Genomic DNA, 27,846 nt, shown 5'->3' on the forward strand with positions numbered 1-27,846 from the left:
CCAGAAATCGTGAGATGCGGTCAGATGTGATGTAGGTTCCAGAAAAACATTTTCATGTTCACTCTCAACACGACACGCAAGAATGGCACAATTACACAGAAAACAAACACTTCGAGCCCTGAAGATGATCTGAATAAAGATCGAAACGTCGGCACGATGAAGAAAATGTTTTTCTGAAACCTACATCACACCAGACCGCATCTCACGATTTCTGAAGAAAATATAATGTTACAGTGGCTGGTTAACGAAACATTGCGAACGAAAAATGTATGCAAACATTTGCTTAAAGTTTATGAAATTTTATAAACTTAAATATGTTTAATAATGTGCGCCCCAACTGTATAAAATTATGTGTGGGTGAAAACATAAACAGAGGTAGATGGGTATAAAGATAGATATTGGACTGATAAAATAATACAGGTTTTGAAAAGGCAGTCAAAACTATGTTTAATTTTTATAAAATAAAGAAAATTTGTTCGAACTATCTTCCGTCAAAATCTATACAACTTTGCCAACGAGTAATAAGCACTTTTATTCCGCTGACATAAAAATCTTTACTTCGACTCACAATGAAGTCTTTGAAGGCGTTTTCTAAACGTTTTACCCCTCAAGACGTGGTCAAAATGCCTCCAAAAATGCGAGAGGTCGGATGAATATTGAGGGTGTGGTAAGATTTCATAACCTAAGTCCTTAAATTTCCGCAGGGTTGGCATTGCGACATGTGCCCTTGTGAAGGAAAATCGGCCCCTTTCGGTTTACCATTGCTGGACTAACGTTGCAGTTTCACGCGCATTTTGTCAATTTCATGGCAATACTGTTGTGATAGTTTCATCATAATTCTGGAAATTACAATGAACAACCCCAAGTGCAGATTTGGTACCTGGAAGGGTTTTGGCGTTTCATCCTTGTCCAACCACTAACAAGTACGCCTCCTGTTATCGTACAAAATCCATTTCTCATCGCAAATGAAGATTAGATTGAGAAATGAATCATTTTGGTGGAGCAACAGAGACGTGCGAATTTCAAAGGATGGAATTCTTTGCGCTTCGGTTAATTCGTGCGATAATATTATATACTCGTAGTCAGTCTGCAAGTAATATTGTATGCTCAAAACAGGATGGGATGGTGCCAATTATAAAAAAACACTTAATTTCTTTGTTGAATATTCAAAAGAAATATTCCCTTCACAAGGACGTTGAAACTGTCATTAATAATTTACCAACTTACCAAATATGATATCTTTTATATAATGAAACCTATAGAAGATATTGAGATCACAAAACACTACAAGAAACATAACCAGTGCCTTTTATTTATAAAAATATGAATTCGCATATCTAATCTATAGATAAAGAATAGGATTGAAAGAAAAGGATTGAAACGAAAGATGTGAAAGTATATTTACTTTGATTAATAAGAAGAGAAAATGGGAGGAAAGAAACGCGGTAAAACTCGCTGGACGAATGACGTGCGTCCCAGGACCGTAATAAAAGAAAGAGGGTAGACGAAAAACAGTGGGTTTATATATAGCGCTAATGCAGAGTCATTTGGACGCAATTCTTTCAATTCTTAAATGTAGACCGTTTATTTCACGGCGCCCAACTCCTCAGTTTTGCAAGATCCGCACGTCATGCTGGTTTAGCATAACCCGTGCTCCGTGATTTTGCGTGAATTGAAAATAAATTAATCTTTCTTTTTCTGCGTATCTCCATGGTATTAATATATAAAATAATCGGTATTTACATTAAATTAATTAGAAGCATTTTATTATTTTATAAACACTAAAATTAACTTTCAATGATATCGAAGAATGCCAAAACAATACCTTCATTACCAAACTGTAGGCAACCAAGGGATATAAACATACAGATACAAATATTAAATACTGTAATACATATTAGTGATAACTATGTCAAGAAATATTTTATGTTTTAGTGGTCAATTGGCCAAGTTACTTCTTTCAATTAATTATTCTTTATATTTCTCTCAACCAAGACCTTACTTAGAAAGAATATGTTAAGAAAGTTTCTCTCATTCGAGATAAAATGGGTTTTAACTTTACTTTAAAAAAAATTGCACGTTTTGAAACGTTTATACGCTTGGTGCACAAGAAATTAAACTATTCAACAACTTGTAAACAAGTATGTATAGCGTAACAAACAGATGGAAATCCTGCCCTGGTCCCAAAGCCATTAAGAGGGGAGTTTGGCAAAATTTGTAGCGGGCAAAGATCCAAGAAAGGGAAATGTTCCTACTCTCAATTGTAGAAACTGGAAAATCCTTTACCGGAAAGTACTTCTAATGATATAACTGACTGTAAATGTATGTTGTTCTTTTTTATCTAAATAATAATTGGGTGTTATCAAACATAATCCTAAAATATCATAATAGAAATTTAGTATTAAGTTTATGTAAGTTTTATTGTTACTTAAACTTTTAAATAAATTATGATAAACACTTATTACACATGAAGTTTTTTTCAATTGATAAACCTTGCTTTCTTTAATCAAGTTACCTATAATAAAACTGAGCCTTCAGTGCGAAAATTATTAAACTTTGTAGTTTTTAATAAACTGCTCAAAAATTAATAGGAATATTTGTAATTTCTTTATATTCTATTAATTTTAATTAAATTAATCGATATATTTTTATTTGTTGGATAAACAAAATAGAAAATACAAGCCAAAAACAAAAATGTTAAGCTTCATTTTTAACAACTTTACTTAAGAATAATAAACATGAAGATTACTCATTTTGTAAACAAACACCTTTTCTCCATTTTAATCCTGTATTCTCATTATCCATGGCAAGAAATCACCTTGAACGAGAAGTTCGCAATATCATTGTGAGAATGAGTCATCGACGTCCCCGGCAAGTGGATATCGCAGAGGCCAGAGAGACTGGAAATGCGAAAAGGAGGCCTGGTAGAGGATCTCGGCGCATTACGTCGCTGAGGGAGGACAGAAATATTGTCATTGCTGCAAGACGGGACCCTGACCATAGTGCCCGCCAAGTCGTACAAGACGTTTTGGCAAGGCCTTTATTGTAGCGATTCGTAATCTTTTGTGGGTAGAAGGCCTCACATCGTATGCCCCTTTGAGAAGACCTGCAGCATACATGGTGCAGCAAGGGCCTAAAAGAGAACATCAATTGGAATATTGTTATGTTTACAGTTGAGTCGTGTTTCTGTCCGTATAATGATAGCAGGTGCCAAAGAGGCTATCGAAAACAGGGGATGTGTACCATGCCCCAGTTCCTGCTCCCTTCAGTGCAGTTTGGAAGAGGCGGTGTAATGGTCTGGGCTGGGATTTACACTGGAGGACGAACGGGACTCCATATTGTTCTGGCAACCTCACCGCAGTCCGTTATGTCCAAAAAATTAACGAGGAATACATCTCTCAAACCAAGGATCTCATTGGTGCATGACAATGTCAGACCTTATAGAGGCAGAGTTGTCCATCAATGTTTAGAAAATCTGGGAATGTCCCATCTGCCCATTCGCCCATTGTCTCCAGACCTCAATCCCATTGAGAACATGGGGATGTATTTCAATAGGGCTTTTCGTTCAACATCCGCAGCCAGTTGACCTGCAACAACTGAGTGCACCATTACATTTATGGAGTGAATTTCCTTATAAAAGTATGGACAACCTTATTACCAGCATGTGCACGGCATTACCTCCAATAAACAAAATTATAAAATTAAAAACTTATATTTTGTTATCTTTCAAAATCCCTTAATTAAATTTTCCTCAAGAAAACGCAACAAAAATTCCAAGAAAAGTAAATACTACAATATTGGTAATATCCCTATTCATTTTTTAGCAGTTTATTTATACTTCTTGAGTGTTCCCTAATCGTTCTCTAATTGATTTGCTCCTTACAATTCATACATTGGTAAGAATATCCTTACTATTGGTAGATTGCAAGATTAAAGTACGCTATTTTCACCATTATTAATGCTGAAAGATTGTGATTTCAGTTGACAACCTTTTGTAAGGTCGGGAAAGGTTGAATAGGTGTGTCGGCGTTTTTTTAATATTTTTTTCGCTCAAAGTCTAGTCATGGTATGTTTTTAATTTCGATTATTGTTTTGATTGTAATTCTCAGGTCTTTTCTTTTTAAAGTTTATAACATCATAAAGGATGTCTGAGTTTTATTCATTATTTACTTTTGAATTTTTTGTTTGTATATTTATAGGTTTTAAGTATTTTTTACGACGAAGAGTAACAAGTTTGTCTGTTATTGAGAGTTCATTATAATTTTATGTGAGGTAATTCGCATCCTATGATTTTTCCGTCGTTGTTCCTAGATGATTGTGTTGTCCTTTGTTTTACATCATATTACTACTATTCATCGGATTTTTCCCTCATCAACATGTTATTGTGTATATAGCAATTTTGTTTAGCCTGACAGTTTTGACGATATTTCTTTGTTGAAATCAGAAATTTTCCAATTGTGCATTTGTCTTCAATGTATTTTTTAGCCCTAACTTTTTAAGTAATGCGGTCCACTTAATGTCTATTTTTTTTGTTGGTGATTAGTTTCTCTGTGTACTGTTTGTTTACTATTTTGTTTATTACAATTAATTAAGGTTTTTAGTTGAGATGAAAAAAAGCTAATGGCACGAGCGGGATTGGAACCCACGATCTTCGGCTAGATACGCCGCTGCTCTACCACTTGAGCTATCGTGACCTCGATCCAGTCGGACACCAACTTCCCATCTCAACCCCACCTTATGAGTTTTTCCTCCTTTTTGCCATTTTTCAAATGTCGTGTAATCGGATTGGATTCTGGACGACAAATGAAATGGCCACGGAGAGCTTTAGTGAAGTGTTCTTAATTTTAATCATTAAATTCACTATATTCGTGATCCGACCACGAAATTAGTGAATATTTTGTTTATGTTGGTCATAGTAGATGATGGGGTTTGGTCTGCGAGTTGGCGAACTCATGTTGAACCAGCACACGGGCACTACTGGGTCTGTCTTCACTCGCGGGTTTTTTGTTTGAGTTATTCAAACGCGTTTCGGCATTACGCCATCTTCAGTGAAAAACTGAAACGAGTTTGGCACGCTCTCGAGGCGGTGCGGACCGAGGAAGGATCAGCCTTCCTCGTATGCACCGACTCTCTGAGCGCTGTCTGGGCCCTGCGGGGCGGGTTCTCTTTGGACCCTCTCGTCGTGCTGTTGATGGAAAAAATCGCCGAGTTGAAGCGCTTCGGAAAAACGGTGGTTGTTGTCTGGATCCCCGGACACGTCGGGCTGGAGGGTAATGAACCTGCGGACGAGGTGGCAAAGGCCGGGACGTCCAACCCTCCAGACCGGACCATCGCGACCAGGCCCTCTGACGCCAAGCTAGCAGTAAAGACCATGATAAAAGAAAGATGGCAGCGTCAGTGGGCCGGGTCGTCCGAGAGGCTTTTGCGCGTCAAGAGCACGATTCGTAGATGGCCCCCCGAGAACCTGAGCCGGAAACAAGGAATCGTCCTAACGCGATTAAGAATAGGCCATACACGGTTGACACACGGCCACCTGCTCTTGGGCAAAAGCCCGAGCATGTGCCCCTTATGCAGAGGAAGGCTGCTCGATGTGTCCCACATAATAGAGGCGTGTCATGCCTTCGCTCCATACAGAGAGCGTGTAGGCCTGCCGCCGGACTTAAGAAGAGTTCTCGAACACGGTAGCGAGTTTCATAGTTCCCTGTTCCGCTTCTTATGGGAAATTGGGTTTTTTTATTGTATATAATATGTCTTATGAGTTTTGTGTCTATATGTTTTGTCTGAGTGCATGTATTTATTAGCGTGAATGGCGAGGGGTGAGGGTGAAATATAACGTCATCATCGCCCCTCGAACGTTGAGAGCGTATGAGTATGTGTTCGGGGTCGATGGCGGAATATTTATAAAAGTACTCCATCGACTCCAATCTAGTTTAGTTCGAGTATAGGTCGGTGGAGGAATATCAAGTACTCCACCGACCAAACGGAATGAGTGTATTGAATGGATGTATTTATGTGTATGAATGTATTTATCTGTATGAATGTAGTGTTTGTAAATAGAATATTGACTTGACTTAGCTTGGGGCTGAAATGACCCAGATGTCAAAAAAAAAAAAAAAAAAAAAAAAAAACCGCGAGTGAAGACAGACCAGTAGTGCCCGTATGCCGGTTCAACATATGTTGGTCATGTAACTATTGTTCTGCCTATGAGTCACATAGTTTCTACTTATATTTCTCCTTGTTTTGTGATAATTTTTTCACTTTATTCATGACAAAGGACAATTTAAAGAAAACTTACTAATGTGTAAAAATAAAATATCATTTATAACGATTGTTTTATCATATTATATTTATTATCGAAGAAAGAATTAAAAAATGATGAATCCTTAGAGAATAGGAAGAAAGAAGAAAATTTCTCTTACGTAGGCGAATAACTTAAGTTGTTTTGAACTTTTTCAATCCCCGTCATTCTTTGTATCGTTAACAATGAGGGCAAAGTGAAGCATGAAATTCTCAGACCTCATTTATCCCCGGGCTCAAGTTTGGTTAATTTTTCAATCCCTCCTGGGCCGAATCGCGTATGTTTCAAACTTGTTGGTGTGAGAAAAAGAATCTGGAGATTGTTGTTTCTCATATCTGTGCTGTGACGTGTCAAGTGTTTGTGGGTGACAAGTGACAACCACAACAATGAGGCTCAGCTATTGTTACTCCGTACTGGCAACAGCCCCTATCAGGAAACTAATTGCATTCCTTACCCGCCACCATCCAGCTAGCCAATCCCAGACAAAATATAACATGTAAGTGGTCGCATTAGAATTTTTACATTCACCGGTATTCGTGAAACTTGGCGTAATTAGGCGTTCAAATATACATATGGTCAGTTACGTTGCATAGCTTCTATGGTTTGTCATAGTTTTACAAGCCAAACAGGTGTAAAACAGTTAAATTAATCTATAAATAATCCAAGTTTACTTTCTTACAACCTTTCTTAAAACAACTTTAAAACATTTTCAACGAGGTTTTTAATTGGATCGAATAAAAATCAGTTACACAATTTTTGGCGATGGTTATTCTACTAGTTGGTATACCTCTTTGAAACTGTAAACATTTTCTTAATTGACAATGTCCCAGTTGAAACTTATGATTGGTTTCAAAGAAAATATTCCAAACACAGTACCGTCTTTTGAAAGTTTATTATAACCGATCCGCTCTTAGTTGAGACAAATTACTCACTAGTATGTTTTTTGGAGGTGCCCATCCCGATTTTGTGGAACATAAGATGATCGGTAGGAAATAAATAGTCTTTAATACAATAGGCTTGAATTTGGGGGATAAGAGTTAAGAGTTGAGGTGGTGTGATCATGGTGATTTGAATTTGTATGGTTTTCTATGGTTAGCCTATTGTGGAAAAGATAATTTATTTCCTAACCATCATCTCACTACTAAGTGGCAGATTTTTTGTAATGGTCCGCCGAAATCTGCACCACGCATCAATATAAGCAGGTGGTGTACCTTTCACCATTATGACTCGCCAATTTATTTTAGCGCCTTCTCTAAATTTGATAATAGTTTTCTCTGAAAAATGATCCAGCCGCATAAAGCCGTTTGAAAGAAAAACTTAATATTTAAGTTTTTAGTTAACTTTAATAATTATTNGTTAACTTTAATATTTTATTCTAATGTGCAATTTCTGTTTGTAATAAAAAGTCTTGGTACACTTCCTTTGACTTTAGGGTAATTATAGGAAATTATACCGTAATAGGTACTTAATACGTAATAGATATAACTTTATTTTCCAACTTTACGAATAAAGTTTTATTTTAAGGTGCACTTAAATTATTATAAAGGTTTTTGTTTGCTGAAGAGATAGCAAGCTGCTTAGAAATATACACGACAACATTGATTTAAAAACTAATTGATCGTAAAGTAACCGACATTTTATTTTATTTATTTTTTAAGGAAACTATTTATTACATTTTTATTTATATTCGGTGGATTCTCTAGATGCATTTGCTTAAATACAGAATGATTTTTTGTTTAATGGAATTCATTTATTAACTTTTATATTGGAAAATTTTAATTACATTTTTTTGCCATTGCCAGGAAATCAGATATAATAAGCGAATTTTGGTTGCTCGATGAGATCGACATAATGCCGCCGGATTTAAAAATGGTTCTCAGACACGGTAGCGAGTTTCAAGTTCCCCTGTTCCGCTTTTTAGGGGAATTCAAATTTTTTATTGTATATAGCCGTCAAAATATGTGTTTTGTGTTCCTGTGAGTGTATTTATTAGAGTGAATGGGGAGACTGATGGTGTAACAGCTACCCCATCGTCCCTCGAGCTGTGGCGGAATATTTATACCCCCCATCGACCCCAATTGGATTAGTTAGTTATTGTATGCAGGTTGATGGAGGAATATTGAGTACAATGAATGCAATGTATTTAAGTGTGAATGTATTTATTTGTGTGAATGCGTATTGAGTGTGAAAAATTGAATTACACCAGTCTATTTAACAAAGAAGTATATTTTTTTTCCTACAGTTCGTGTAAAAATCCACCACCCTGTATACAATGTATTAACCGAACTCATATTAGAACATTTTCTCAGTAGCTAAAAGAAATTTCGGATTTCAAAAACACATTGAGAAAACTGAGTATCTGAAACACAATTTAAAAAGGTAAACTCTAAGAATTTATGTAATAATCGTACAATGTCATTCAAAAATACTACAACACTTTTATAATTGGTCCTATCTTAATTTTGAAAACAAGAAAATATTCACTGTGAAAACTCTTTCCTAGTAATGTAAAATTCAAGGAAGTTTATATTAAATGTTCCTGAAACTTGTCACAACGTATAAATTTCTCTTCTTTTTTTAATTAAACATTATCTTTAGTTATTGACAAAATGAGATAAAAAATATATATTTCATGGTTCTATCCTATGGTTTCCATTACTAATAATATAATCGTAAACATTTTTGAGCTTCATATTTTTTTTAAATTTAACATGTTAGAAACTATATTGCATACCCCATTCACATATCATCAATTCTGACATTTATTGTCGATTTTAAATAGTTCAAACTGTAAATATTTTTGTATGAAGGAGACACCATTCTTTTTTCTCTTTCCATGGATTTTTAAAAATTTTCCCTTCTGATAAATAATTTTCGGGCTAGTACGTAAATTTTCTTGGGTTCCAAGCATACGCACATGCACGATATGGAATTTCGTTGAAAAGCGATCACTCTCCATCACTGGATAATTATATTTATTAAGCTTTATTTAATGTCTCCGAAAAAGATGACTATTCAAATAATCTTCCCTTTTGTTATTAAAGCTTTGCCTGAAGATTATGTTTACGAAGTACTGTGTAACCAAGATTAAAAAATTTAATATTTCTCTAAGGATAAAAACCTGCTATCCAGGTAAGGTCGGTAAAAAGGTTATCCGGAGATTAGACGGTCTTGAGATTAATGACAGTATACAAGTAATTAGGAGCCTAAAAGGGGAGGAAGTAAAACGTGAACGAAGTAACTGTTCGGAAGCTTAACATTGCTGTTTTTTTACTAAATATCTTTTTTTTAAACAGAGCTTTGACATGACAAGAAACCCTGAAATATGGTGTCAATATAATCATTAAAAATGCTTTATGAAAGTTTATAGTTTTATGAAATGTTTATATACTGAAGAACAGTTGATTAAAGATAATATATTGCAATAAAATTTTAGAAACAGGAAACAAATTTGTTTGAATTTTTTCAACCTTGACCTCTATATTTCATGAAGTACTTTATCCAAATCCAACTTACTCTCAACTTTTTTTTATAATCTGGCTTTCTCAACTTTTAAAGCCGGGTTTTTAATATATTCAAAGTCTCGTTTACAAGTAGAATAGACCATGGTTCTACAAGACTTGGTTCTTTAAATGAGTTATGGCAGCATTAAAGAGGCTGCAGGTCGCACCAAACTACGTCTACTGAAGACTCTCAAGAAAGTTCGGAGTCAGGAAATGAAGTTGTCTACCGAGGCAAGTTAGTATTGAACTCTTAATGCTTTCATCTCTCAGAAAACTTTCCTTTTATAGCACACTAAGAATTATATCCGAGCAAAAAATAAAACATATACGTATATATGACCTTCGTAGAGCCATCTCGTCAAACTTAATGGGGGTCAGTCATCAATCATTCTGTCTGACAAATATTCTTTTTAAAAATCAATTTCATTAAAAGTAATTTAAACAAAAAAAATGCCTTCGTCATATAAATTTCAAATATATTTTTCAAATAACAAAATTGACATCCTTTCCCTTTGTAGATTCATGTTTATTAAAAAATGAATTATGGTTAATTTTTAATATTGCCCTGGAAAGACAAAGGGAGAAAACAGCAAAGCGTATTGATTTCACATGTTTTAGAATTGACAAAGCAAGAGACCATGACATTTATTAAATGAAATTGTACGAAGAACGTGTGTGAGAATAAGAAACACCAAATGGTTATCCGATTTGGAGAGAGGGAGAAAAGACGTCGCATTGCAGATATTTATATATTTATATAATAAACATATATATATGAAAAAGTTAACGTATTGTAATGATTTATGATTACTTATTTAGTTATGCCTCCTACTTATCATTTTATTTTGTACAATAAGTCTTAATATATTTTAAATTTAGTGTGCGGTGATTAGTGACCGATAATCGATAATTATTCAGAAATCGTGAGATGCGGTCTGGTGTGTTGTAGGTTTCAGAAAAACATTTTCTTTGTCGTGCCAATGTTTCGATCTTTATTGAGATCATCTTCAGGGCCTGGGATTTACAAACATTGTTGACATTTAACAAAAACATTTAGGATGTGGAAAAGTGAATTTATACAATGCAAAATATATTTTTTATATTCAATCAAAATATTTCTATTCACTCAAAGTGTTTGTCTTCTGTGTAATTGTGCTATTCTTGCGTGTCGTGTTGAGAGTGCCAGTGAGATATTGCTGTTTTATGTTTATATAAGTTGGATTTTGAAGGGGTGGGGAAGGAAGTCGGTAAGAAAAGACACTTTTTTACATGGCGTCGGCTTCTTCGAGGTGAAAAGAGCCGACGAAGGGAAACAATGTGTTGATAATGGTTCGGCCCTGACGATGACCTCAATAAAGATCGAAACGTTGGCACGATAAAGAAAATGTTTTTCTGAAACCTACATCACACCAGACCGCATCTCACGATTTCTGAATATTTAAATTTAGTTTTCTTATATATCCTTTCATTAAAGACTAAGATCGCTCTAAAGATCTACACTACTTAATTTGTAATTTGCAATTATGACGTAGAGTGAAAGAATAGTGTGATTAACTTTTAACTTAAATTGGGACAAACAAACCCCCGATGTAAGCCAAGCCCACAAATGTTAAGCCTGAACACGTTTTAAAATAAAGTTGTTAATATATTAATATTGTGTTTTATACTCAAATGCGTCAGATCATTTAAAAATTACTTCAAACTAACATTCTTTAAATTTAGCACACACTTTTTATTTCTAAAGAAAAATGACCTAGCAATATAGGCAGAATATGTCTGTTACCATCGCTAACCATATTTATTTCTAGTTTTTAAATTATCATGCCGAGCAGTAGTCATTTAACGTTCATTTAGACCTATATAGTAATGGTTAGGGATGATTACTAATGGACACGGGTTAGAAATGTTAAAATGAGACAGGAATTTCTTTTTTTATTCCTATATAGGCTAAATACCACAAATAGCAATGAATAATGAATATCCTGCTGACAGGAAACAAATCTGCATTGCACAATAGAAATAGAGTCGTTTTTACCCATTACCAAGCAAAAATTCAAATTTCATTTGTGACCAAAATTTATTAATTTTGTTTACTCGGGCAATTTAACGTATTTTTGAACGGAATTCAATTTAAAAAATTTAGATCGCGTTCACATTAGAATTCACATTTACGGCTACGGTGTTACGCTAAACCTCCACGACTTGCGGGTCTTACAAAAGCGATGAACTGTGCGCCGTAATATGTATGGCCTATACACATTTTCTCTTTCCCCAACTTCATCACCACTCACTCTCTCACTCTCTCTCGCTCTCTCTCGCTCTCTCTCTCTCTCTCTCTTTCTCTATCTATCTATCTATCTATCTATCTATCTCTCTCACTCTCTCTCTCCCAGTTTTTTCGACCTATATACATTTTTTAATCAACTTTAACTACTAGTGTTTACTATACATATGAAAATTAACTATTACCATTGCCAACCTTTCGTGTATTACAAATATTATACAAATTTTAATTTTAATTATACATAAGTTTTTATGCTTTTTATAAAATCGGTATTAAAACAGGATTTCTTTATTCAAATAGAAGGTAGGTAAAGGTCATTTACGTTACCTCGTGGCACGTGCAGCGACAGTTGTTAGTAATTGAAGCAATAATGAAGTAAGCAAATTCAGTGTGTGCGGAAGAACGTGGTGAACCGCAGAGGTTTGACACAAAACGAAATGGAAATTCTAATAATTAAATTACTTCAAACAATTATAATAAACTTTTGAAATAAACGGATAAGTTTTTGAAATACCCGGTGTTTTTTGTGGATTTTTTTTAGATAGCCCGGCTAAATTTCTCTTGAACCAATGACGCTATAAAAAAATACGTGTTTAATAATTTTTAGTCTAGTTGCAAATTTAGGGGAGAAAAATTATACTGATATTTCAGGCCCAGTTCAACTTGAACATTTCAAATATGGACCTACACATCCTGACCCATAATTTAAAGGACTTTTACCCTGAAAACAATAGTGCAATCGGATTTTAAATTTGTCAAAAAATTACAAACCTATGGTAAAAAGAAACCGGCAGCGTAATTTCGACGAGGAGTTGAATATTTTACTGTATGTTCGCGATAATACGTTTGCTCTATCCAAAATGCTGGAAAGGTTTTTAGGTTTTTCAAAAAATAAAATTAGAGGTGTACTTCGGGCATACAATTTTAATCTGTATCGCTCTCATCTTGTCCAGGGTCTTCGGGGCTCTGATTATGACAGGCGTCTCTTCCTTGCTCAAATGTCAATTTGCGAGGCTGAAGAAAACGTTATTCCATACATCCTAGGTACTGATGAATCGAAGTTCACCTCTAATGGCATACTAAACCGTTAGAATTTTTGAACGTAGGCAGAGAAAAATCCGAGAATATCGTACCCTTGCCAAAATCAGGTGGTTCACAATATCAATGTTTAGCGTAGACTTCTCGGAAATATAATTAATTGGGCCTCATTTCTAACAATTCTTAATAATTTAAATAGAGCTCAGTTCATCAATTTTTTGAGGGAGGTTTTATTAATACTAATAGATGATGTTCCTCTGCAACAACGACGAAGTCCGATCCTCCAGCTTGATGGATAGCCCAGCACACGAGTGAGATGTTATTTGAAACGTCAATTCCGGGATAGGTGGACCTAATGGCCCGATCTGTAGGCCTCCTCAGTTACCCGACTTTACTCCAATTGACTATTTTCTGTAAGGCCATTTAAAAAAGTGTGTCTACGCCAATCATAACCCAGCAATCTCAGTTGAAGAATTCCGACAAAGGAAGGACAAAGAAAAAGCTTGTCAATCCATCTCACCTGACTTTGAGCACCGATGAAAAAGAGCAAATTTTTGCATCTTTATGCAAAGCAGGCAGTTCGAACGTTAAATATGTTTAATAAATAACAAAACAAATGACTGTTTATTTATTTCTTTTAATTTACTTTCTGCCTTAACTTCGTCATTTTTGACCAATTTAAAATCCAATTGCACCATTGTTTTCATAGTAAAAAATCCATTAAAACGTTGGGTCAGGACGTATAGGGTCGCATTTGAAATTTTGAAGTTGAACTCGGCCGGAGATACCCTGTATAATTGTTTTCCAAAAAAGGTAAAAATTTGAAACTAGACTAAATATTAAAACGTATCTCTCAATTCACTACTCTTTACGTAAGGTATTGGTTGGAATAAAAAAGTCAGTGTCACGAACGGGATTCGAACCCACGACCTTCGGCTAAATACGCCGCTGCTCTACCACTTGAACTATCGTGACTTCGATCCACTCGGACACCAACTTCCCATCCCAATCCACCTATCGAATTTTCCCTCCTTTTTGCCATTTTTCAAATGTAATCTATTCGATTCTCGGCGACAAACGAAATGGCCACGGAGAGCTTTAGTGAAGACATACTTCGTTTTACTTATTAAATTCATTAGACTTCGTGGTCCGATTGACCAAATAACTTCTTTTCAATTAGTTAATTTTTATGTAAAGTATTGGTTGAGATAAAAAAAAGTCAGGGTCACGAGCAGGATTCGAACCCACGACATTCGGCTAAATACACCGCTGCTCTACCACTTGAGCTATCGTGACTTCGATCCACTCGGACACCAACTTTCCATCTCAACCTACCTTACCACGATAACTCAAATGTTTTGAACAGCGGTGTATTTAGCCGAAGGTCGTGGGTTCGAATCCCGCTTGGGACAATGACTTTTTTCTCAACCAATACCTCAACATAAAAATTAATTAATTGAAAATAGTTATTTGATCAATTGAACCACGAAATATAATGGATTTAATAATTAAAACGTATTATTTTTTTTTATAGCGTCATTGGTTCAAGAGAAATTCAGCCGGGCCATCTAAAACGAACACCCAGTATATAAAAATTAGCAATAAGTAGATTATTTGTATGTTTATCTCGGTACAACTAGCAGTAAATTTGCAACATCAATACGGAAAATCTCTTTCCTGTCTATTGATTGAATTGTATACCAAACCAAGCGGAACATATAGTCCATCAAAACGTTCGCCGCTTCGCAACGATTAATTTTTATGAAAACACACGTACGAATTCTTCTGGGAATAAGGCTTTCTGTAATCTCAAGGGATACAATTAATCTCTTGTTCCGACCGGCAGAATCGCTTTGAAGCCGAGTAAGTTAATCCTTGAAGTGTAAATATGCTAGTAACAATTCCCATTAATTCTACGGAACAGACGTGCCATGAATATTTATCAGCCAGTTGTAAATTTAATAGATCAAATTTTAATTCTGGTTGAGTAATCTTTTTTAATAAACATATTATTTATTCCATAGGAGTTGTTAAATCTATATAATTTTATAGGTTATTATTTCGTCTCTCATAAACAAGTGAGACTAACTCTTGGATAATCCTTCTTCAAACTACCCAATAATAAAAAAAATAAATAAATACATTTAATCCGTGACCATTTCCAATTCGGCTAGCTTTTGTTCAATACATATAAGTGATTTGAAAAGATAATCACTTAATTGAAATTTATTTTCAAATTTTATTATCTATAAATTTTCAATATTTTTTATTGTTTTAGCTCTTTATGATTGACAACTGTGCGGATGATTGGCGGATAGCAATGACATGGCAAAGGATGGCACAGATTGGAACGGAACTGGTAATCTGCGCCATACACCCTATCCCTGGCCAGTACTATTTTTTGTGGACTACTAAGCTGGCGAATAAAGGCGGCACCTTCGGATCGCAATGGGTCCCTTACGACGTGGCCCTTTCCCTTCCAATGTTTCTTCGGCTTTACCTAATATGTCGGGTGATGCTCCTACACAGCAAACTATTTACTGACGCTTCTTCACGAAGTATAGGGGCGCTAAATCGAATTAACTTCAACACCCGGTTCGTTCTCAAAACCCTGATGACCATATGTCCGGGTACCGTCCTCCTTGTCTTCATGGTCTCTCTTTGGATAATTGCCAGTTGGACTTTAAGGCAATGCGAGAGGTGAGATTGCACGATCATTATATATATTATAATTTTAGATTGTTTAAGCAGTGTAAACAGTTTATTTTATTTACAGTTAACAGTATTTAGTGTTTAATGGAAAATAAGTTGCAACAATAAAACAAACAAATATCTGAGTTAGAATCTTACAATAAAGCAAAAAACAAATTATTAAAATGATACCCTATAAAATTGTACCTTCAATAAATTAGGAAAAAACAAGATGTTAAACAATTTTTACTTTATAAGTATAATACAAAACTGGCCATTAACACCCACTACGTGCAAAATTTATTTCATTTTCTACGTTTCTTACATTTCAAACTTTTTTTTAAACTGTTAGAAAAAGTGCCAAAACGCAATGTGATGTGTTGAAGACGAAAATAGAAACGTATCGATGTATTAGATTGGAGATCAATATTATTAAATAACATGTAGCATGTAATAGTGTGTGTTTAATGCATGCAGTTGACCTATATGCGGCGCACTTTGTCACTATGTATATGTAGTTTTTGAAATGCATGATAAATGTTAGTGATATCCTATATTCTACATCTGCCGCTTGAATACACTAGACCGCCAACTAGCTAAACTAAAACCCTTTTGCAATATACTTTTTTGAAAAATAAAAGTGTTGAAATCGACTTATTTTTGTTTGAAGTAAAATTATGATTGACTATGCAAAAGACAATGTAACATTTAACACTTAATTCTTGATTTTGTCAAGTTTGTAAGTATAATGGTCACCCTTTAATTATGTGTTTATTATATCTTTACGTACAACCTTCAAGCCACCCACACTTTTCTGGGATTATTTATATCAGTAGTTGTAATTTACGTTTATTATGTCCTATTAAAATGTTATAAATGGCTGCAATCGCCTGCTGTATACCCATCTGAGCAGATGTCCTCCTTAATGGGCCTACCCCGGTTTTCTCCATCCTTTCTACCACTTATTTGGTTTTTAAGTTAAGAAAAACTGTTCAAAATGGTCAAATTAAAGGAATGACAAAACACGTTCGACCGTTATTTGAGAAGAGGGACGCGTTGTTTCGCTTGTGAACTTTGGCAACTAATCATTGCTGTGATTGCTCTCCGCTAATTACATCTCAACTTTATGTGGATATTTTGGCTTTGAAAAAAAACAACCCGCGGATGGACAAAAGAATGCTTTGGCTAGCTTGCCTTCATCAAATAACAACAACAGAACTATGAACTTTACAATTCTTTCAAGAATTTGCAACAGCTGTTAACCATAAAAATTGTATTTGCTTGCAATGATCGCGTAAATAAGCCTTGCTAAAAAAAATTTTTTTATTATTATTATTAGTAGCATCATTATTATTCGGACTTTCACGCCGAAGAGTTGACACTCCTCGATGTGCTGACCCTAGTGTCATCAGGGAGTTCACCCACCCCATGAATGTGGCTAGGCCGCCAATACCCCTTTTCGCCAGATGCCATGGAGATCGTCGCTTCCCTACCAACGGGGTTAGGCTCCAACGGTGACTAGAGACAGCTAGGTCATTTAAGCCCTAAACGCATGAAAATTATAATCTAGCCTAATACTAACTAAATTAAATAAGTCAGTCGTACAAATAGATATATTCATGCATTGGACTCTTCTGAACAGTCGGTTGAGTATTGGATATTCCTCCTTCGACCTACACAGACTATTAATAATCTAACCTAAATTAGGTCAATGAGGTACTTTTACAAATATTTCACCATCGAAACACACACACACATACTGCTGGAGAGACGATGGTGACGCTATATTTCACCACAACCTTCATTAATAAATACAAGCATTCAAACAAAACATATAATGACAAGTCACTTAGAATATAACTATGTACAACAAGAAAACCCCGTCTTCTAAAAAAAAAAAAAAAAAAAAAAAAAAAAAAAAAAAAAAAAAAAAAANAAAAAAAAAAAAAAAATTAGAATAGGGACCTAGAAATCGACTGCTATACTCGAGAACTACTTTTAAATTCGGCGGCAGGCCTACACGCTCTCTGTATGGAGTGAAGGCATGACACGCCTCTATTATATGGCACACATCGAACTTTCTTTGCATAAAGGGTACCGGCAAGGGCTTTGACCAAAAAGAAAGTACTAGTGTCAACCGCGTATGGCCAATCCTCAATTGAGTGAGGACGATTCTTCGTCTCCCGCTCAGGTTCTAGGAGAGCCATATACCGGCTCTTGACTCAAACAGCCCTTTCTAACGACTCCGCCAATTGACGCTCCCTTCTTTTTTTTTATCATGTTTTTTTCCCTACGAGCTTAGCGTCAGAGGATCTGATCGCGATCGTCCGGTCTGGACGGTGCGACATCCCGACTTTCGTCACTCTCCAGGCCGATGTGTCCGGTAACTCAGACAACAACCACCGTTTTTCGAAGATGCTCCAGCTCGCCGTATTTTCTCTAGCAAGAGCACGAGGAGTTCCACAGAGAACCTGTCTCTTTCAGCCCAAACAACACTCATTGATTCGGTCTCTAAGCCTTCCTCGGTACGCATCGCCCCGAGAGCGTACCGTGTATAGCTGCAATGAGGGGACAACTACCAGAAGGCCACTCCCTCGCTGTACACCACACACGCCACACAATCGCGGTCTTGTCTGTAAAAACCGGACGAAATCGGCCTATGTATTTCTATGTTCAAGAAATCTAGCAATGTAGAAGTATGGCGGCGTACGACTTAGACATTTGGTGACATGATATTTGTTTTAAAAAGTAATAGGTAAAGTAAAAAGTACTAGTCCTGTCAATCAGTTTTCAAGTTCGTGGGCACATCGGACTGCTTCAACTTGGACAAAACTTGTTCGATTTTAATTTCCAAAGGACTACTGGAGGCGTAACACTCGAAAGTCACAAACCCTTTGGTTTGTGCTGATATTTTCTTAACTCTCTTTTATAGGTAAAATTGACAATGGTAACTTCTTGAACGTACCAATTGTTTAAATATAAAAATATGTACAATAAAAAGACCGTTTTTCATATTTTAGTTGGAATTTAAAAAATATTCATTTAACAATAATATTAATGGGATGTTTAATTTTTTTCACACATCTCAGCTGGCATTATTTTTTATTAGTAAACATTTCGACACTGTCGACAAAACGTCCTCTTCGATTACCAGGCTGCTTTCAACGTTAATTAGCACTAACTTGCTCATTTTATTCATCAATAAAAAGAGAAAATATACAATATTTAATAATAAGTTAAAATAAATTAATAACCAAGAAAAGACAAAAACTAGCAAAAGTTTATTTTAAAAATAGTTATTGTTATTCCAACTGCTTCCCCAGATACAGTGTATTCTCGACAATACAACATTCAATTAATATGCCATTGCATAAACAGAGCCCCCAATTTTCCGAGCGAATCTACTTCATGTTTATGCTGGGTATTCCATTACGGTTTGTGATCCCTCAAAATAAACATACCCCTTAAGCATGACCGTTTAATTTGTTAGCCACTTATAAAAATAATTCCGAATCGTTATAAATACCTTTTAAAAAACTTGGCTGGTTTAATTAAAAATTCAGAAATCCTCTGAGTTTTATCTAATGTCCACAATAACACAATCCTAGGAAAGCGGAAAATTTCAGCTTTCATCCTATGTTAACAACGTTTAGATGTTAAGTAACTTTAAAAATAATCATAACTCAATCGTCGTAACAATATTTAAATTAACAAAAGCAAATCGAACTTTTTATTTTATAGCTCCACTTCTGATTTATTTACGGAGGCCACGTTTGAGCCATTACTTTTAATCGTTTGGTCAACTTATCATGCGTATCGTAGATATCAAAATACATTATTTGTGACCGTACGACGTATAATTTTTTTACTATATTGGCATTGGCTAAAAGTAGAACAGTCCAGTTTTCTAACTATTATCAAACGTTGAATTTGGATAAAATCCAGAGGAGTTGTGAATTTTTAACTGGAAAACAGGACAGCGGAAAAATGGCTCGCGCTAATCAAATGCAAAACCTTTTCCTACTTTTGTAATTTTTTATAACTTTTCATATATTTAATCTCGTTTAATACAATACTGCATATTATTTTATTAATTTAGATTTTTTTTTTAAATCGATGATATGTAATAACTGACTGGTTAATGTAATGAGGAGACTAACCTAAATCTAACCTGACCGCTCCTCACTACTTCAACCACTTATTGAACCACAAGTCGTTAAACAACATTATATAATAACCTTGAAATACATTCACAACAAAGGTAGAAAAACATATTTTAAAACTATTAAATTCACTAGTTTCGTGGTCCGCTTGACCAAGTAATATCTTACAATTAATTAAGGTTTTTAGTTGAGATAAAAAAGTCAATGGTACGAGCGGGAAAATTCAAAATGTGGCGTTGAGATAGAAGGTTGGTGACCGAGTGGATCGAGTGGTAGTGCAGCGGCGTATCTAGCCGAAGATCGTGGGTTCGAATCCCGCTCGTGCCATTGACTTTTTTATCTCAACTAAAAAACTTAATTAATTGTAATATATTAATTGGTCAAGCGGACCACGAAATTAGTGAATTTAATGATTTAAAATGAAGTATACTTCACTAAAGCTCTCCGTGGCCATTTCATTTGTCGTCGAGAATCCAATCCGATTACACGACATTTGAAAAATGGCAAAAAGGAGGGAAAATTCAAAAGGTGGGGTTGAGATGGGAAGTTAGTGTCCGAGTGGATCGAAGTCACGATAGCTCAAGTGGTAGAGTATCTAGCCGAAGATCGTGGGTTCGAATCCCACTCGTGACACTGACATTTTTATCTCAACTAAAAACCTTAATTAATTAAAAGATATTAATTGGTCAACCTTAATTAATCGATCCGTCGGTTACCGGTAGTGGTGTGTTTCTATTGGGTGTGGTCATTGTGTTCATTGTTTAGGGGAAATGTCGATTATTTCCGTTGTGTATTATTTTAGTTATTGGTCATTATACACTACATGACAGCAAACACAAAGGTGCAGGATAAAATAATAATTAAACCAATTGTATCTTACACAATGAGGAGGGCAAAAACAGCACCCATATCACCAGTGAATGCAAAGCCACTGCTTATTGGAAACATAACTTGGAATAAAAAGAAAACTCAAGAAAAGAAATCGCAGAAACAAAAGTCAAAGACTAATGGTTCTTAAAAGAATGATTGAGTCGATTGCACTGAACCTAATAAAAAAAACTAGGAAAAGTATAATAAGCCAGAAGGCTGCAGTGCTTAAGGAACATAAAACCACGCCTCTAATCTCCATTCATTATCATTATCATCATCATCAATACAACAACAAAAAAACTACAAACTAACAGCCCACAAATAATAACCGACAACCGAAATAACCCACATCAAAAACAGCCTACATCACGGCTGACCCCGCCCCATACGAAAAACGCCCCTAGCGACAACCGACGGACCCAACGACATATAAAGCCCTACTCGGACAACGAACAGACAGTTTCTCACTGAAAAGAAGCGTAATGCTGAAATGCATTTGAGTAATTCAATAAACCCGCGAGTGAAGACAGACACAAGTAACTCAGTGCCGGTACAGCATGAGTTCAACGACTCTCAGACCAACATCTACCATTAATCGTTCTTCTCGTGTAGAAATGCGTACAGATTAGTGACCGTTAATCGATAGTTATTCAGATATCGTGAGATGCGGTCGGGTAGTGGTAGTGCAGCGGCGTATCTAGCCGAAGATCGTGGGTTCGAATCCCGCTCGTGCCATTGACTTTTTTATCTCAACTAAAAAACTTAATTAATTTTAAAACTATGTAAATTACTTTAAATATTTCTTTTCTTGGCTCCTTCAGCTCATTGGGAAGAACGCTTGTGTCTAATGTTATCTGACCTAGTATCACACACGAAAAAGCTTCATTAAAACTCGGAAATCCCAATTCCGTCCTTTCTCTTTGTAATTGCAAATCATTTACCTATAAAATTAAATTTTCTCTTATATCTTTAAAAAATTAACCTCGCATTAACAGCAAAGAGAAAAAGTAACAGTAAAATTATTGAAAGGTCTTAACATTTTGATAACTTATTGCCACGAACGGGATTTGAGCCCACGACCTTCGGCTCAACACGCCTCTGCTCTAATCACTTGAAAATTTCGGCGCATTGAGCCGAAGGTTGTGGGTTCGAATCCCGCTCGTGGCACTAAGCTTTTCATTTCAACCAATACCGTAAGGTTTTATGTAAATAAAGATTAATTAATTGGAAGAAGTTATTTGGTCAATCGGACCACGTATAATGATTATAACTTGATAATTAACCGGTTATTATTAAAAGTTGTTTTTCGATTAATTAGCGTAATTGATTGTTAAAAGAGCTGCATACCATTAAACTCTCTGAGACTAAATTTGGCAATTGGCCTTGTGAATTTCTTAAATATAAGTTTTTGAATATTAAAAAGTACAAAAGGAATAAATGTAGTGTCTGGTTAATTAAAGGTAAATTGATTTAAAACATTTCTCCTTTAAGAAATAGAAAGGCAAATAAAAAAACCATTAGAACTACTTCAACGCCGCTATTTTTTAAAATTAGAAACAAATGTACAGAAGTAGACAAAGTACATGTTTTGTAAAAATACAACAGAAAATTTTGCAGTATGGTAGCAAAGTTTTGCCTTATCTGCAGGATTCTGTCAATTTTGAACAGAGTAAATCCTTACATGTATGATGATCCTTACATTAGGCCTAAGAATGTAGACCGAATTTTTTTTTTATTTTTGCAATGAGAAAAATTATTCATAACAACCCCTAGAAGCCAGTTGGCGTTGCTTCTTTGTAACGCTAAGATCATTGGTATTATTCACAAGATGCGGTGTGTAACAGTAAATTAATTAGTGTGTTGTATTTGTGCTCACATAATTGATAATAAACCAATATTGTTCACTAAGTTGATGTAAAACACGCTTTGGTCACGCTAGACAGATGTCAAAACGCACTGCACCAACACGTCATGATAAAAGAAAGGTTCAGTCTATTACAAAATATACATCTAAATTATTTGACTCGTAAAAATATTATGTGGAACCACAAATACAAACATGCCGTATTAAGTTTGTGACTTGTGACGATTTAATATTAAAAAATTCGAAACATTTTTAAATAATTATTTGATTATTTCCCGTCCTGCTTTTTTCCTTGGAGTTTTTATTTCGTTTGAGATTAATAAATTTGAATTTTATATGTAATTGTTTATTTGAATCACCACACTCTTCAGTTTGATGTATGACCAAATCACATTAGTATTTATTCTTTTTTCTTATAAGTATGACAATTTTTATAGCAGTTTCTTATTAAGTGTTCACTGTAATCGTGTCTCAGTGTACGCATGCATATTGGGCGGTTTAGTTATTACGTTCGCTTTTTTTATCCTGTCATGGTTGTTCGTTTTCAGTTTGAAAAAATATATATATTGGGAAAACAAAGGATGCAGCTACAAATTGCATTCTTGTGCCTCTTTTTTCAAGTATGGAACTTAAGAATACATTTGTTTATGCATCTGGACATTTGTGTTGTAGTATAATGGAACATTCTAACTTTGCATAGTGTTTGATGTGTGAACTATTTACCCCAGTTCCTAGCCTTTGTTATAAGATGTTGTATTCCCTTGTACTTTTCTTTCTTTTTACATATATTCTTTAATTAAACCCATTGTACTTTTCTGTTCAAGATTGTAAAATAGTTGGATCAATTTATCTTTTAGATTTTACATGTCTTCAAACTATACTTGTTATTTAAACAATTTGATCACAGTTGATTGACTTTTAAAAAGACAAAGCGCAACGGAGGTTTTATTTAAATAAGAATCCGGACTTTTCGAGAGAAATTTAAGACGCAGTATTGAACTTTTCCTAAAAGCACGGTTTTTTTCAAATATACAAATATATTCTCTTCAGGTTCCACGACGAAGACCATGCTAACTATCTAAACTCAATGTGGCTGATCGCCATCACTCTACTTAGCGTCGGCTACGGAGACATAGTGCCCAACACTTACTGCGGGCGGGGTATAACCCTCACTTGTGGGATAATGGTAAGTTCAAAGTCTCTGGGGGCCGAGAACACTGAGATGAAAAGCGGCAATTTGCAGTCATTTGTAACGGTCCCTCGAAGGTTGTACGTTGCCCCAGCCTAAAATGCGGTGTCTCTTCTTCGGCAGGTTCCACGATGAGGACCACGCCAACCTCTTGAACTCAATGTGGCTCATAGCCATAACATTCCTCAGCGTCGGCTTTGGTGATATAGTGCCTAATACTTATTGTGGTAGAGGGATAGCCGTCAGCACCGGAATCATGGTAAGAGACTTTATCACACGGACGACTACGGTCTGCTACATTGAAACGGATTCGAACATCCAACAAATTGATGTTTATTTTCAGTAGATAAATTTCTAATTTTTTATGTAAATAGTTGGGCAGCAAAAATAAATGTCGTGCCAGCGCCAGCATGATTTTAAAAACAAATACGCTAATATATTAATTTAAGGATGTATATTTATAAATGGCTTATTTCATTAGAATAAAATTTCAAAAAGTGCATTTCTTTTTTTCTTTTTCTGTAAATATACAATATATTTTTTCACTTTTACTTTTATGAAATTTAAAAAAATACACGCCACCTTTTCCTTTATGCACATCTAGGACTCTGTGTGTAACATCCATATATTTTATAATACACCATAGCTTTCACTGGTCAACGAATATTCTTATTTAATTACTTACGAATGATTCGGAGTATCTTAGACTCCAGATAGGGAGAAGGGACCTAAAGGATGCTGGGATCCTTGAGACGTGAACTTACTGGATTTGCATAAATCATCGATGGCTGCGGGTACGTACAAAAGCATTGGAAAGCCTGTTTGTGTTATAGGAGTGGATATTTTTGTCCTTCCTGCCAAATAGATTCGATAATATTAACATATGTGCTATCCACTGACAGAATGATTTATGATCTTCATAACAAACATTTTTATCTAACAGGTTCAATGTAAGTTGTGATTTTTTTTAAATTATTCTTACGTTGAAATAGAAATTTTTCGTTTCATAAAGAAAGCAAATATCTTGTAATTAAAAACAATATAAATTATTCAAATGAAGACAAAGTAAAGTTAAGACAATTAAAACTGTGTTGTTATTATTATTATTAATTTTTAAGGGGGTTTTAACGGCTAAGGTCATTTCACGCCCTAACATCCAAACCTTCTATCTTAGAATTAATTAAGGTTTTTAGTTGAGATGAAAAAAAGTTAATGGCACGAGAGGGATTCGAACCCACGACCTTCGGCTAGATACGCCGCTGCTCTACCACTTGAGCTATCGTGACCTTGATCCGCTCGGACATCAACTCCCCATCTCAACCCCACCTTACGATTTTTCCCTCCTTTTGAATTGGAATTGGCCTAGCGGACCACGAAATTAGTGAACTTCTATCTTAGATTCACTAGTTTTCGTTGTCCACTTGACCAATTAATTAAGGTTTTTAGTTGAGATAAAAAAGGAAGGAAAATTCAAAAGGTGTGGTTGAGATGGGAAGTTAGTGTCCGAGTGGATCGAGGTTACGATAGCTCAAGTGGTAGAGCAGCGGCGTATCAAGCCCAAGATCGTAGGTTCGAATCCCGCTCGTGACACTGACTTTTTTATCTCAACTAAAAACCTTAATTAATTGAACTTCTATCTTAGGTTATCTATAATCCCTTCTGACAATGAGTTATAATGTTTCTGATTTGTATTGTATGAAAAATCATCAAAAACATTTGTCTGTTTGTATAGTTTAATAAATTTATCATAATTTATAAAAGATTTTATGTAAAGTTTTGGTTGAAATGAAAGATTAATTAATTGAAAGAAGTAATTTGGTCAGCAGGCCACTAAATATAATGGGTAATTTATAAATTGATTTAAAAATACATTTCAAAAGTTTTTTTTTACATCCAGAATTTTTACTATTTACTATTTTGTATGCAGGAAAAGGTGGTAGTTTTGATTCTAAAAGTAATTTTTTAAAATTTAAAATATTTATACTTTTCAGCAAAATATACATACATTTTGACATATAAGCATTTAAGCGCGGACTTTGTTTAAACAATTCTTTTGCGCCTTAATTTCAAAACAAAAATCTCAAGCATTTTAAACTCCAAGTTAATTTATATTTATATTCATTTCATTTTATTTGATGTGTACTCAAATTTGCTCGTAAAAGCGGAACAACCGGTTTCATCTCAGTGTAAAGGCCTTTCCTATCTAGTAATTAGTTCTAGCACTGTAAATTAAGTAATGCACTTGAACATAACAAATAAAAATAATGTGTATTTAGAAGAAAACACTATCAACAAAATTACTAATCTTTTATTTCAACTAGGGGGCGGGTTGTACAGCTTTATTAGTTGCAGTGGTATCTAGAAAAATGGAATTAACTAGGGCTGAAAAGCATGTACATAATTTTATGATGGACACTCAACTAACAAAAAGGGTAAGTGTTAATGTTGATTTATACTGTAGTATAGCGATTTTTTTCACAATGAGTTGAATTTTAGCTGAAAAACGCTGCTGCAAATGTGTTGAGAGAGACATGGTTGATATACAAGCATACGAGACTGGTAAAAAGAGTCAACGCTGGAAGAGTCCGAGCACATCAACGAAAGTTCCTTTTGGCGATATACGCGTTAGTATTAGTATTTGTAATATTTTTTTTATTCTTTGCTCTAAGCTATTTTCTCATTAGAAAATAAATTTCCTGATACGCAGAATTGTTTATGGAAATATAAACTTATAAACAAAATTACAAAATAAAATAAGAAAAGAGGAAAATTTTGTTGCTCAGTAAGAAACAGGAGGTGAAGAAAATGATAGTAAAAACTGTTCAGGCTCCAATGGTAAAAACTATAAACCTCTTTTAAACCACCCTGGTTTTATTGCCACTCTTCAGCTTCTGTTCTTCGAGTAAATTTGCTGTCTGCGTGTGGTCCCGGTTGCATGTATTGCGTGCGAAAGAGAGAAAAACTGAGTTCATTCGTTTTTGTTAAAACGCACCAAAAAACAAATTTCATCAGTCAACTAGTGTAGACTCTTTTCGAATTGGTTCAAAAAATGTAAACAACCGAGTACATTATTGTGTGGTATTTAAAAAGTTCCTTTCGGATTAATCTATTTGAAATAAATTCTACTTCCAGTTTCAATTTATACACTTACGAAAAAGCATTTTCGCGATTTTTACCTTAGATAATAATTTTTAACACACTAAACGGGCCAAGTTTTAATTTATTAAAACAGTTTAATTTGTTCAAACCATTAGTCGCAATCATTCTAACAAATCCCTTTCTCATAAATCACAACCTAATGGTTTAAAAAAACTTAATTACTACATCAAACATTATGCTTTCGTAATTAGCCGCTCTACTCAGCCGGGAGTGAACAAAGAGAAATGTTTGAAACAAGCAAAACCAAGTTGAGCAAAATATAGCATTTGAACGAGCTTATACGTTGTGTATAATGAATACTGTACTGTGCCTTATTGTATCTCATACTTTTGACACCTTGTCTAAAATAAAATATGTAATAATAATAGAATTATGCCTAAATGTGATAACGTTTTGTTGAGAACAATAATTCATACGTAAAATCTGATTAAACTACTACTTTTGCAGCTTGAGGAAAGTAAAAATGGATCAGAGAAAATTGATGGACAATGCCAATACGATAACAGACATGGCAAAGGTAATACTTGCAAATTTTATATTTAATATAAATACAATTTTTTTTTTAAACAAAATGTTTAGGTTTTTTTAAGGTTTTCTGTTTAGTATATTTCAAAAAGTCTTTTCGGAGGATCTACGGAAGAGGTCAAACATAGAGAAAACTTCCTTTCGGTTTTCGCCGAACTTTCGACAGTTTTATACTGTCATCTTCAGGGCCTGTTTTATTATCATATAAAAAAAAAATTAAAACATGAAAAAAAAAACAAATTGCACAAAAATTGAATATCTT

The 27,846-nt window shown here is 34.7% G+C and overlaps 1 protein-coding gene across 6 annotated transcripts in view; it reads left to right on the forward strand.

Moving 5' to 3' along the window:
- Positions 1–27,846, forward strand: part of LOC106663893 (small conductance calcium-activated potassium channel protein) — a 444,847-nt gene that overhangs the window by 407,484 nt on the left and 9,517 nt on the right. For 5 of the 6 annotated variants that reach the window (XM_014389120.2, XM_024229796.1, XM_014389121.2 and 2 more), the window contains 5 exons: positions 15,402–15,823; positions 23,762–23,897; positions 26,222–26,332; positions 26,397–26,524; positions 27,507–27,576. In XM_014389120.2, coding sequence (XP_014244606.1) covers positions 15,402–15,823; positions 23,762–23,897; positions 26,222–26,332; positions 26,397–26,524; positions 27,507–27,576 — 867 coding nt within the window. Of the gene's footprint in view, positions 1–15,401; positions 15,824–23,761; positions 23,898–24,023; positions 24,160–26,221; positions 26,333–26,396; positions 26,525–27,506; positions 27,577–27,846 lie in introns of all 6 variants that reach the window. The other variant, XM_014389122.2, reaches the window with a different exon arrangement.

This window comes from Cimex lectularius, unplaced genomic scaffold (assembly GCF_000648675.2).
Source record: "Cimex lectularius strain Harlan isolate CLEC.00 unplaced genomic scaffold, Clec_2.1 scaffold41, whole genome shotgun sequence".
NCBI lineage: Eukaryota > Metazoa > Arthropoda > Insecta > Hemiptera > Cimicidae > Cimex > Cimex lectularius.